At 35.3% G+C, this 12338-nt stretch overlaps 1 protein-coding gene across 3 annotated transcripts; it reads right to left on the reverse strand.

Moving 5' to 3' along the window:
- Positions 1-1436: 1436 nt before the first annotated feature.
- LOC145598174 (uncharacterized) lies at positions 1437-11305 on the reverse strand. 3 transcript variants are annotated; one of them, XM_081654487.1, is made up of 11 exons: positions 11176-11305; positions 9212-9333; positions 8717-8898; positions 7991-8551; positions 7853-7906; positions 7002-7314; positions 6721-6920; positions 6037-6113; positions 3990-4091; positions 1953-2139; positions 1437-1713 (listed from the first exon to the last, which is right to left on the reverse strand). In XM_081654487.1, the coding sequence occupies exons 2-11, from the start codon at positions 9330-9332 to the stop codon at positions 1612-1614; spliced, it is 1899 nt and encodes a 632-aa protein (XP_081510613.1). In that variant the 5' UTR covers position 9333; positions 11176-11305; the 3' UTR covers positions 1437-1611. The 3 variants fall into 3 exon arrangements, with proteins under 3 accessions (XP_081510613.1, XP_081510614.1, XP_081510615.1); XM_081654488.1 differs by lacking the exon at positions 11176-11305 and adding an exon at positions 9607-9731; XM_081654489.1 differs by lacking the exon at positions 9212-9333 and having other exon boundaries at positions 11176-11304.
- Positions 11306-12338: the final 1033 nt, after the last annotated feature.

The raw sequence follows: 12338 nt of genomic DNA on the forward strand, positions 1-12338 counted from the left end.
TCCCTCGTGTAGGGCCGTTCTGAGTCCCTCGTGTAGGGCCGTCGTTGCCGCGGCTCAGGGGTGTGTGGGGTTTGGGCTTCTCGGGCGGGTCACGGCGGTGCGTGCTTTAATATCCAGCGGTTTGTGGGTTGGGTTGATGAACCTCGGAGCGTTGGTGGTGGGGCCCGGTCTGGCGGCGGGGTGGGTTGTTAGGGTTTTGTTCGTTGTCTTAGTTTTAAAGTTTTTTCCTGGTTTTTCTTTTAGGAGTCTTTGTGTGTTTTTTAGTTTTGTTATTTCTTCTGTTTGTGTGGTGTGTTTGGGTGATATGGGGCATGCAGATCGGTGTACCGATCTTTTGGTGCAGGATTTAAGCCGGGTTTTTTGGCTATGGGGCTTCGGTTTGATCTTCTGTTGGTTTGGGCTAAAGGGTTATGCTTCCATGCCGATATCCGTGTTTGAATCGGAGATTGTCTTGTCTATGGTGAAGTGTACAACACCAATTTTGATTTCAGGTCGAGGAGTACGGGATTCTGAGCCAATGAAGGTTCACGTCATAAACTACAACATATTGCCAGACCCCCTTGCAAGAGGCTGCATAGGACAGCGTTATATGAGCCAAGGGTACTTAAGAAAGTCATTTTGCGCGAGCAATTGTAGTTTCCTTTATTTCGAACTTGTAATTGGTTCTTTTGTCTTTGTATTGTTCGATTACGATCTCTTATGTAAATGCCGTATGGCTTATTATTAATGAATTTTATCTCCCCCTTCAAAAAAAAAAAAAAAAAAAAAAGACCCATCATTTGTGCAAGAAGCCCATAGCTCAGTGCAACTATACAAGTTTTTACCTACAAAGGATGCTATACAAACTAATCTCCCTCCAAAGGTCTTTCAATAATTTTACATCATTATATATTTTGGTCTTTCAATAATTTTACACCTTCCTCCTCTCTATCACTTGAAAGGATGCTTTAGGTATCCCTAATTAAAGTGGCTAACCTAAAATCTTACCCATTTGAAATAATGAAAGGGACGCTTGACAGGATCAATAATCTATTTCCCTTAAAATTAAATGTTTCCTTAAAAGAAGGGAAAATGTTCTATGATAAATCTCAAATCTCAAATCTCAAATGAATTTGTGTGATAGTTTATGATTTAGCAATGGGGATAATCTCAAATCATAGGCACAGAGAATTATCATTAAAATGAATTTTAATGTTTCCCCTGCCACTCTGGTTTACTCTCTGCGTCATAAACCCTAGACCTATTTCCTGGCCAACAATGTCTCCCCCTAGCACACAAGACAATGAATAATAATGAACAATGAACCATCGTTGGCTGACCGAGTTATATATATATATATATATATATATATATATATATATATATATATATATATATATATATATATATATATATATATATATATGAAGATTCATATCAATCATATGTACCTCCAATTTACAAAAACATAGCTGAGACCAGAGAGAATGGCTGGATTTTGTTTCTCTTTTCCACAAGAGAATCTGTACAAAAGTGGATTAACAGTTAAGCTGTACCTCCTATTACAAAATTACAGTAAGCTCTATTGAACCAGCCCCTCTGAAATTCTAGCGTTAACATCTCCTAGCCCTTTCAATGCGCAAGCTGTACGACTACAGCTGGAGCAAAGCACCTTTTCCCCACAGCCTTGAGGTTTGTCACTTGCCAACCAAGACCTTCCTGGTATCGCTCAACCTGTTATCACATGTCATGACAAATCATATACAAGTATAAATAAATTAGAGAAGGAAAGGCATATAGGTGAGCACAGACATGACCAACCTACAGAAAAGCCTGATACAGAAAAGCCTAATGCAAGTTGAGGTAAAGGAAGTGAAAGCTTGACCACAATTCCAGCAAGAAACAAAATTCATTACAGGGGAACTACTAGTAATAGATATTGTAGAACGAGGAAGAAAGAGAAGGGAATGCACCTTATCCAGAACATTCTCATTTCCTCCCATTCCCCCAATTGCATATATCCTATCACTCAATACAACAGCTGCTGAATATCCCCTTGAGTGGTTCATTGGTGCCTCACTCATCCAGGTCCCTCGACGAGGGTCAAATACTTCAACACTGGCTACCATATTTCTTCCATCAAAACCACCAATAGCATACCTGTGAACAGAGTTCCTTGCATTTTAATGTTTACTGAAGAGTTTAATAAAGCGCATCGTCTCTATCACAATCTCATTGTATAGGGCAATAGGCATCCAGTGATAGCATATTAGCTTACTAATCATCACCAGATTTTATATTTCTATTTTTTTTTTATTTTTTTTTTTTTTTTGACAAGTAAAACTAAAATAAAAAGTTCATAGTTTGAATATACATATTGAGAGGAATACAACAAGAAATCACAAAAGCTAAACAAACTAGAGTTTGTGAATAGTTTCAAAAGTTGAAAAAAAAAAGTCAACTAATTTTGGACAGAGAGAGTACTAGATAATTTACTGGTTTTTCAAATTATACTGAATATATAAGATATCTTTTTTTTAAATGAAATTAACCAAAGATCGGGACTTATAATAAAATAAATATAGAATATATATATGTGCTTTGGAAACAAAGATATCTTCGTTTTCGAAGCACATCTATACTAATATATTAAAAAACGTTTCTAAGAAATGTCTACGTGTCACGTAACTCCCCTCACTATGCCACATCACCCATTCAAACGACTCATTACGCCACGTGGCTCTCCCTTTCATTTGGTTTTCATTGCATGTAATAATAAAAATAAAATGTTCCCCACAAGATTTGAACATCAAACCTCTAATTCTAGAACTAAGTGTTGTACCACCAAGCTATGTGATTTTTATGCAATCTTTTGAACACAAAATATAAATATGTAGCAAATGAGAGTATGAGCAACAAATTAATTACAAGAAAATTGAATCATAAATTACAACATATATTAATGATCAGTTTTATGTAATAATTCGATTCGGGGCATCACTCGGGACCAAAAACTAGTTTACTATCTTATACTCCATACTCAATAACTGTTTTCTTATATTTTTCATGCCATCATTTATATAGGTTGATTTGATAGGGAATTTTAAAAGAGAAATAATAAAATGAAAGAGTGGTTATTGCTTTAGTATTCCGTATAAGAGAAGAAAAATGCTTTGTATATTAGTTGCTTCCCTCTAAAAAGGGGAAAAAAAAGAGGGGGGGGGGGGGGGGGGGGGGGGGGGGGGGGCTAAACTTGAAGGAAAAATAACCTTGTTTTACTAATTCAAGGTCTATGAGCAACACGCCCACACCTTCTCTTCGTACTACCGCATATTATGCTCATATAAGTACATCTCTCTCATGAGATATATGTCATCTTACATTCTTGCAAACACGAGCCAGTAAGCTCTACATGAGAGTACATTGGTACCTTGCTTCAAATGTTAATGTGCTTAAGATCCAGTGTACTCCCTCCGTTCCTAAATAATTGACACACTTCCCTCATTCTGTCATTCATGAATAATTGACATATTACTAAAAATGGCAAGAACCTACTAATATTTTAATTGTTTTTCTATCTTACACAATGACCCATTGCTTTTAAGGTTTATATTAAAATAATCCTCACCCCCACTCAAACGTTCCACAAACTTCACTTTACAATGGCCCATGCACTATTACTAATTTTCTATGAATAGAATAATATTCCATTAACTTTACAATAAACAATTCAATAAAACTACCCCACTACCCCACTCAAATATTTCTTAAACTTCGTACCCATTTCAATGTGTCAATTAAATGGGAACGGACGAAGTGAAACAGAATATTATGTGTACATTATTGTAAGTTATTACTGCTAGTTCCCAGAAACATCAGCAGAGTGTACACTTACAAAACATTTTGAAAGGAGGCTAGTTGAAAAAGCAAATTCATACTTAAAATATAATTTTAAATATATATATAAAATTTTTTTTTTTTTTAAAAAAAAAAAACCATATTCTCCTTACAGTTTTTCATTCAGTGCAATCAACGAATGACAGGCCCTTCTTGAGTTCATGCTTTCAAGTCTGCTCCAAGAATGATCTCTTGGGTCAAATCGTTCGGCAGAACTGACAATAGAAGCATAGAATTAGCTAAGAAGTACGGAAACAGAATAAGTAAAGTAAGAGTAGGACGGGCGCATGCAGAATGCATATTCAAACATTAGAAAGAGTGGGAAATAAATAATATTAAGAACAAACACTTAACATGAATAATAGTAAATCAGAAACAGCAATTACCATCATGTTACTTGTTTAACTATACATATAATTCTTTTTACTCCCCAGTCCTCACCCTTTCCTCAGCATTTCTTTGTCAAACTCAACCTTCTCATCCCTCCCCCTTAAATACCATAATGGTAAGAGCCCTCGCCTCACTCTATCCCCCCACCCCCAAAAAAAAAACAATTACCAAGAAATTGTTGTCCACATAGCCTCCTCTAATTCCCCCCCCCCCCCCCCCAATTCTTATTTCCAACCTTCCTGTTAAACTTTTATTCCTTCTCTCTGTTCTGTGTCAAATAAGATCAGTAATAGTCATGCCTTTGTACCACCCAGACCTGCCACAGCTTTATGATCCATAATTTGAAACAGGTAACATAGCAACATAATGGTACCTCCCCAATAAAAGGCCAACAGCCAAGATGTGAAGGTCTTCAAAAATCAATTTTTTGACAAAACATGCCCAATATGGAGGAGAGAAGGGAGGGGGGGGGGGGGGGGGGTCATGGTTGTTTCACACTGTGTTTGGATAAAACGAATTTTGTCAAAATATTCCCTTCTCCCAATACAAAAACAGAAAAAATGATTTCTTACTCTTTCTCTCTAATTTCATCATCAATATAAGATGTAAGGGGACTTTCGACATAATACCCCTTCTATCAAAGAGAAAGTGCACCTCTAACCCTGACATACTTCTCTCCACCTCCTGAATTAAGTTAAAAAGATTTTGCATGATGAAACTATACTGCTTCAGTGCTTCCCGCTTACATTTGATGGCATTAGCATTTCATAGAGTGATATGGTACAAAAGTAAACAAACATTTGAATTAAAAAGGTTTTAGCAGAAGTGATGGTAGAAAAGGGAAGCTTCGGGAGATATGTCTATCCTCAGTACATCCAAACTTGCTAGAGGCAAAGGGATTTTAAGTGATAAGATCCTTGAATTGAGCCAAAAACAAATTTATGTTGCATAATTTCTTCTAGGCAATAAGGAGTGTTACATGCAGGCAAAATAAAGTGAGACTGCTTCTTCTATCAAATCTAATTTCCTCCGAAGAAATAACTACTAGCTAGACATATTACACAGAGTGACTTTAATTGCCCCTTCAATTAAGTTCACTAATTAAGGTCCTGAGGCATAGGCTAAACATATCTTCACAGATATATATTTGAATATAAATGTTTGATATGGATAAGGCAAGTCTTCTGGCAGACAGATCAACTTAAGCAATTTTGTTCTGTGGACAATGGAACCAAAGTATTCAATATACTTCACTTAAGACCATAATGGACTACCAAAAACAGGTCATAAAGTTCTCCACTCACACATCTTATAATTATAGTGAAATAATCGGCAATTGGTGTTATTTGGATCAAAGACCTGATAAAATTGCCTCCCTGTTATTGCAATGACACTTTCTTTATACATCCAATCCACCTTATCTCACCTTGAGTGGGGGCCTCTTCAGAAGCATTGGGTGATGTTGATTTTGCTGACTACTAATATAAGCACAAATTAAAGGTTACAAAACCTCGATGGCTTAATCTAGTTATCACTTAATGCATCTCAATGTACTTCTAATCCAAAAAGTCAAGAGTATCTTTCTCAAACTCCCAAAAAAAAAAAGGCAGAAGTTGCAGATGACATATATGTTCTTGAACAGCTCAAATCATAAGGGAAAAAATCCAGGCAAGTTTTCCGAGCAAGGACATAGTAAATTCTGCAAGTATATGCCCAAGACTAATGCACACATGTGAGAAACATAATAAAGAGGCGTAGTAAGTACAATACCTCAGATACTCGCTCCCATCATAGCCACCAACAGCGTAAATGGCACCATGGAGGTCCGCTGCTGCAAGGTCAAATCTCTACAAAAGATTTATTGACAGAATTCTCATTTCAATAAAGGAATGAATCAAACATTAAGTTTTTAATAACTGTACAACAGTATGAATTAAGTTTGAAGTAAGCATTCTGATTGAAGCTCAGATGCAAATGTCACTATGATAGCAGTCACTGACTCACTGTTTAGGTACTGTTCTTTTTCACCTTAAAATTTAAGTTTTTCATTTATATACGGGAAATTAAAGTAAATATTATGAAATCTTAGATCACTTAAATCATATTGTATATAGCACATGAAGTTGAATTGGTGACAACTGGCTGATGAGTTGAATGCAAGTAACATACTAACATCAATTTACTGGTCAATTTGCCCATTAAAACTCTTTCACACCCACCCAGTGATGCACATGCACAGAGTGGGCTGCAGGAAGACTCTCACACACTTCACAATTTCATCTGAAAGCACAAGTTTCAGCACAAACAGGATGCTAGTTACACGAGTTCCAGACCTTCCACCCTAGTTTTAAGCATTCCACAGGTAACAACTAAAACAAGTTCCTTCAGGCTAATTCACAATCAAACAGATCCAGATCTACAATACTAAATAAAAGGGACAAGTAGCAAGTTCACCTTATGCAGCATTGATCTAGCAGATATCCATCGTCCAACATCTATATCAAACATCTCCACATCAGAAAAGCAGTGAATACCATTTCCGCCACCAATTGCGAATATTTTGTCATACAATGTAGTTGCAGCTAAGCCCCCTTTTTGCTTGTTCAAACAAGGAAGTGACGTCCAATCATTGTTTAAAGGATTGTAGGATTCAACTTCAACCAAATAAAGTGATATATTAATAGGAGTGTTGCAAGGAAAACACAAAAGAAGGAGAGCATAAAATACCTTAATACCTGTATTATACCATAAACCAGAATTTCCACCACCAATTACAAAAAGATCACCATTCAACATTGCAAGAGAGGCATGTGAACGAACAGAGCTCATTGGTCTCAGAGATTTAATTATATCTTTTGATGGAGAGTAGGAGTCAAGTGATGCTAGCCATGAATCCCCATCAAAACCACCAACTAGAAAAATCGAATCATTTGGGTCCAGAAGCTGCTCACTGCTAAACTCCATTGTTCCATGTGCATATGTCTCTGACTGGTTAGACAAGGCCTCTAGCCTTGTACAACGATCTTGTAACTGCTGGACTTTTGAAAGCTGCGAGAACAAGAATACCATTAATATAAGAAACGGGAGAGACTTACAGAAAGAGGGGTAGCTCTGTGCAAAACTCACGATTCTTTAGCCATCTAATAGGCATTAACTTATAAAAATTGTATAAAAGGCTAAAAAGACTAGAAAGGAAATATATAGCAAAAGCTGCACTGGTTTACAGGTAAAAATACTCTTCTCTCATAAATAATGATCAGAGTGACAGAGTATCTGCTAAGAAACTATGATAAGATCATAACTCCTTACAGAGTTGTTAAATTAGTCCACAAGTACAACATCAAATTACTTAAAAGATCATACAAACCATATACTCCAAATTTCCAAAACATAGTTTAAGGGGAGGAAGTGTGAGGGACAAGAATAAATAAGGCATCCACAAATAAGATCAGGGAGGGAGTGTGAGGGAGTAGGTATAAATAAGCCATTCACAAATAAGATCACAGAATTTAGGGATAAATACAATGCAAAAAAAAGAAAAGGAAAAAAAAAGTAAAAAAAAAAAGAGGTGAACAGAAGTGATTACCAGCTTCTTTTGGTTATCGATAGCTTCTTGCTTGAAAGCCTTCAGCTCTTGTAACTACATATAAGACAAGAAAATCATCTATGCAGACTTATCTTAAAAACAGTTTATGATTATTTCAATGATTAAATCTTAAATAACCTCAGCTATAATAGACTGTAAATCTGAGGGTGATAAAGAGTTCTCCTTCAGATTCTCCTCTTCAGCCCTACTTCCTTCTAGTGAACCATCATAATCATCACGCATCTTCTTGTTATTTCCACACTGAACTTCGCTTGTGGGGCAGGAGTCTAAAGGTTCGCAATTCGCAGCCAACTTTTGCAATTTCACATATATCAGCTCTGTTTCAATCTTTTCCGTTGCCTCAATATCAGCTCCTATTTGCTGGGGAATTTCGTCAAGGCATGAAGGACCTGAGAGACCTGAATGGCCATTTGACTCACTGCAAGGAGTGGGATCAACATTTCCTCTAGCACTTGGTTCTGATGGATTTTGATGTACTATCTGCCAGTTTCCTGTAAATTTGGGCATTGTGGCAGATGGTGCAACCACTTGGGTCGAAAACAGAGCAATTAACTTGCTGACTTGAATATGGTCTAGCTCAAATCGGAAATGGGAGTGAGTATAATAATTCCCCTTAATGATTGACATAAATTGATTCTCCACCAGGGGATAGCAATTCTTTTTGACGCAGATTTGGACCTATATATAAAATATAAAAAATAAATAAATAAACACACACACACACACACACACACACACAAAATAATTACCCAGAGGGTGAAGTTAAAGGTAAAAAACTCCATCTGACAGTATCACATCTCACTTATCTCTAGATACAGGATGGCTGCAAGCAGCTTGTAATACCTGAGCAGGGAACATTGTTCTCTCCGAATCATCTTTTGTCCAACCATATGGATTTATATTCATTTGACCAGGGCTAGCAGCCTCAAAGATACCATGAAGTTGCCTCTTACTGTAGTTGAATAGAAACAAGGGCAAACCTGGATGAATATTCTTGACATACACAAAATGCTGAGCAGGCAAACCTGTCAAGAAAAAAAGAATTTTGGGGTAAAGAATCAAATCTACATGTGCTAAATGACCTAGGTAAATGCTCAGGATACATATAAATGCGCCAAATAGACTCTAAATAACAAAAGACAATATAGATTACTTGAAGCACCAGTGTCCCATGGTATTATATTTTTAATTTCTTTCAAGAGAATGAAACGAGACATTAAGGCAGAAAGTAGCAATGTATGATCGTCACACACATGGGCAATGAAAGTTCGTGCAACTAAGAGCTTTTACAAAGTATAACTTATCAAAAATACAGAACTGTAGTGAAATATAACCCACCGAAGAGCTGCTTAGTAAGACATTCATTGATCGTTGAATCTGTGCAACCAAATATAACACCGCCTAACAAAGCAGGTTTCAAATTTCTAGATGACACTTGTGGTTTTTTCCCAGTACCCATCCTGAAAATTGAGGAGAGAAATGAAGCTCAAATTCATTTCACATGTCAGCTGATCAGCTACAATGAACAAAGTAAGCAAATGACAAAGCAACAACAACAACACCAAAGCCTTATCCCAAAATGATTTGAGGTCGGCTAACATGATCATCATAAGGAACCATCCGTAACGGAAAATGACAAAGCAACAAGCAACAAGAAAAACAAAAAACCAGTCTTCCACATACACCAAAGTTAAGATGAAATGGATGCATAATAGAATTAGTTTCACGCATACTTATGCTAATACGTATAACATAAACTTCATAACAGGATTGAGGCCACATAATGAAAGTAAAGATAATAGTATAGAACTAAATGCTACACTTGACGTCATGGGTGGGATTGGGAATAACAAAATTTTGAGGCTCAAGTTGAGCACCAGATGATCAGATTCCATTTCTCACATGGTCCATGCAAGCAAAATGTCTTCTCAACCACCCATTTCAAATATGAATGAAGACGTAAATCTTTATAGCTAAGGAACCTTACAAGAGGAGGGATCATTTCCCTAGAAAAGCATTTTATTTAGTCTTCACAGTATAAATTAATTTCCTAATCCAATCTCCCAATAAGCCCACTTTAAACAAAATTGCAAAACTCCAATAGAAACAATGCGACTCCAAATTTCCGAAAGGTTTAACACCTATAAGGGCTTGCCTATACTCCAATATATACTCCTAGTCCTAGCACTGTTCACATGGAACAACAAATTATAATTAAGGACTCTGACTCATCCAGGTCAATACACTCAACTATTTCAAGCCCATGCTAAACAAAATTGGAAAATTCCAACATCCTGTTCAGAAACAATGAGATTCCAAATTTCCGAAAAGTTTAACACCTATGAGGGCTTGCCTATACTCCAATATATACTCCTAATCATAGCAATGTTCACATGGAACAACAAAATATAATTAAGGACTCAAACTCATCCAAGTCAATGCACTTAATTATTTCAAGCCTCTATTAACTTCAGCAAATTCTTCATCACGCTTTCACATCAATTTCGCTATAACCAAATTTGAATTATATATTGCATGCTTATGCATATAAACTAGGAAATAGATATAGCAGGATGTTTTTAACCACAAAACTCAGCGCAGTCCAATTGAAGAAGATAAAATAAAAACAAAACTCAGCGCAGTCCACATATGAAACACTATAGAGGGTGTGTATAACAACATCAACAACAATTACAATGATAACATTCCTCCAAAGGTAAGGCAGATTCATTAGTAACACAAGATAATCAATTAATGAACTAAATGTAGCAATTGAACCCATCTTACTGTAAAATTAAAAAATAATGAAAATAATCATCATAATAATATTATTACAATATAATTTCACAATAAGAGCAAAATGAAGCCAAACCCAGAAAAATATGCAACAAAAGGAGCGGAACTGATCAACATAAATCATATTCAAAAAATTAATCTGCATTTTGCTGAATTAAGAAAAAACTAATCAAAAAATCCAGAAAACACCCAAAAATAAAGTAACCTCATTTTTACATGGAGGATGGGAGGGTTTGAAGAAGGTGAGATATAATTGCACCAAATACTCAACTATACAAGAACCCATTAAACCAATAACAAGAAAACCCCAGAAAAACCCAGAAAAAGTAAAGAAAAAAAATTCGTCAATCTTGAATCAAACAAAACAATCAGTAATTAAACTATGACTAAAAAAAGAGAAAAATAGAAATGAAGCAAAATACAGTAAAGTAGTAGAGCAAAATATAGTAATTGAAACTGAGAATGGAAAAAAAAAAAAAAAAGTGAGAGAGAGATAGAGAAATTACAGGGATTAGAGAAGATGAAGAAAGCGCGCAAAATACAACAGAGAACAGCCTGAGTTTGAGAAAGAACTGAACAAGTAACAATTTTTTATATTTTTGCTGGAAACTAAACTGTTGTTGATCATTCAAGAGAACAACACATTCTTCCTCCTTTCTTATATTTTAAGGGGGGAAATTATTATTATTTTTTTTTCTCCTTCCTTATTTTATGGTAATATGGGGGGAATAGGGTTGAAATTAAAAAGAAAAATTATACTACTCCCTCCGTGTTTTTTTTTAAGTGATACACTTTGACCGGCACATAGTTTTAGGCAATTTAATTGACTTAAGTAAAATAAAAAGTAAGTGGGGTAGTGGAGTATTAAAAAATTGTTAAAGAAAGATAGTGGGGTTAATAGTTTATTGAAAAGTAATGAATGTGAGAGGAAAGATATAATAAAAAAGTAGTAGTGGGTTTGGGTGGGGACCATGAGAGGAGAGAGATATAATATTTTAATATATTTTTTCGCCAAAAAAGGAAGTGTATCAGTTAAAAAACACGGCCAGAAATGAAAAGTGTATCACTTTAAAAACACTGAGGGATTACAAAATATTAAAAAATTATTAAATAAATAGAAAAAGAATTGTGGAAAGAAAAGGTGGTAGTGAACTAGTACGGAATGTGGGATGTTTAATCAAATCAAAATAAGATAAATAACGCATGACAAATTGACAATCAATCAATCAATCAATAGTATTATTAAAACTCAAGGCAAAGAGTATCATTCCGCCATGTGTCACTCTTTTTTTGCCACGTCCTTTTTTAAATTGACAAAGCGCCACATTAGCGATTTCATGTCAATGTGATATTTGTAACAATATTCCCATGAGCTATTATTTGATTCATTTATTGTTCATATAGTGAATAAGAACACTCCACAATTGTTTCTTCCTTGATTTCGTTTAATAATTCAATAGTCTTAATAAATTGCTCAAAATTTATTTGTAACTTACATTGTCCATAATAACATAATGGAAAAGCTAATTAATTTACCACATACTAATAGAGTTTGTAACTGAAAAATCAAATGACATTATATCAACTTTTCACCTACATATGTAGTATCATTATTCTTGGTTCTTTGTAGTTTTAACGTCAATGGCATCACCAAGCCAATTTTAACCTC

Source organism: Chenopodium album, chromosome 20 (genome assembly GCF_948465745.1).
Source record: "Chenopodium album chromosome 20, dcCheAlbu1.1, whole genome shotgun sequence".
NCBI lineage: Eukaryota > Viridiplantae > Streptophyta > Magnoliopsida > Caryophyllales > Amaranthaceae > Chenopodium > Chenopodium album.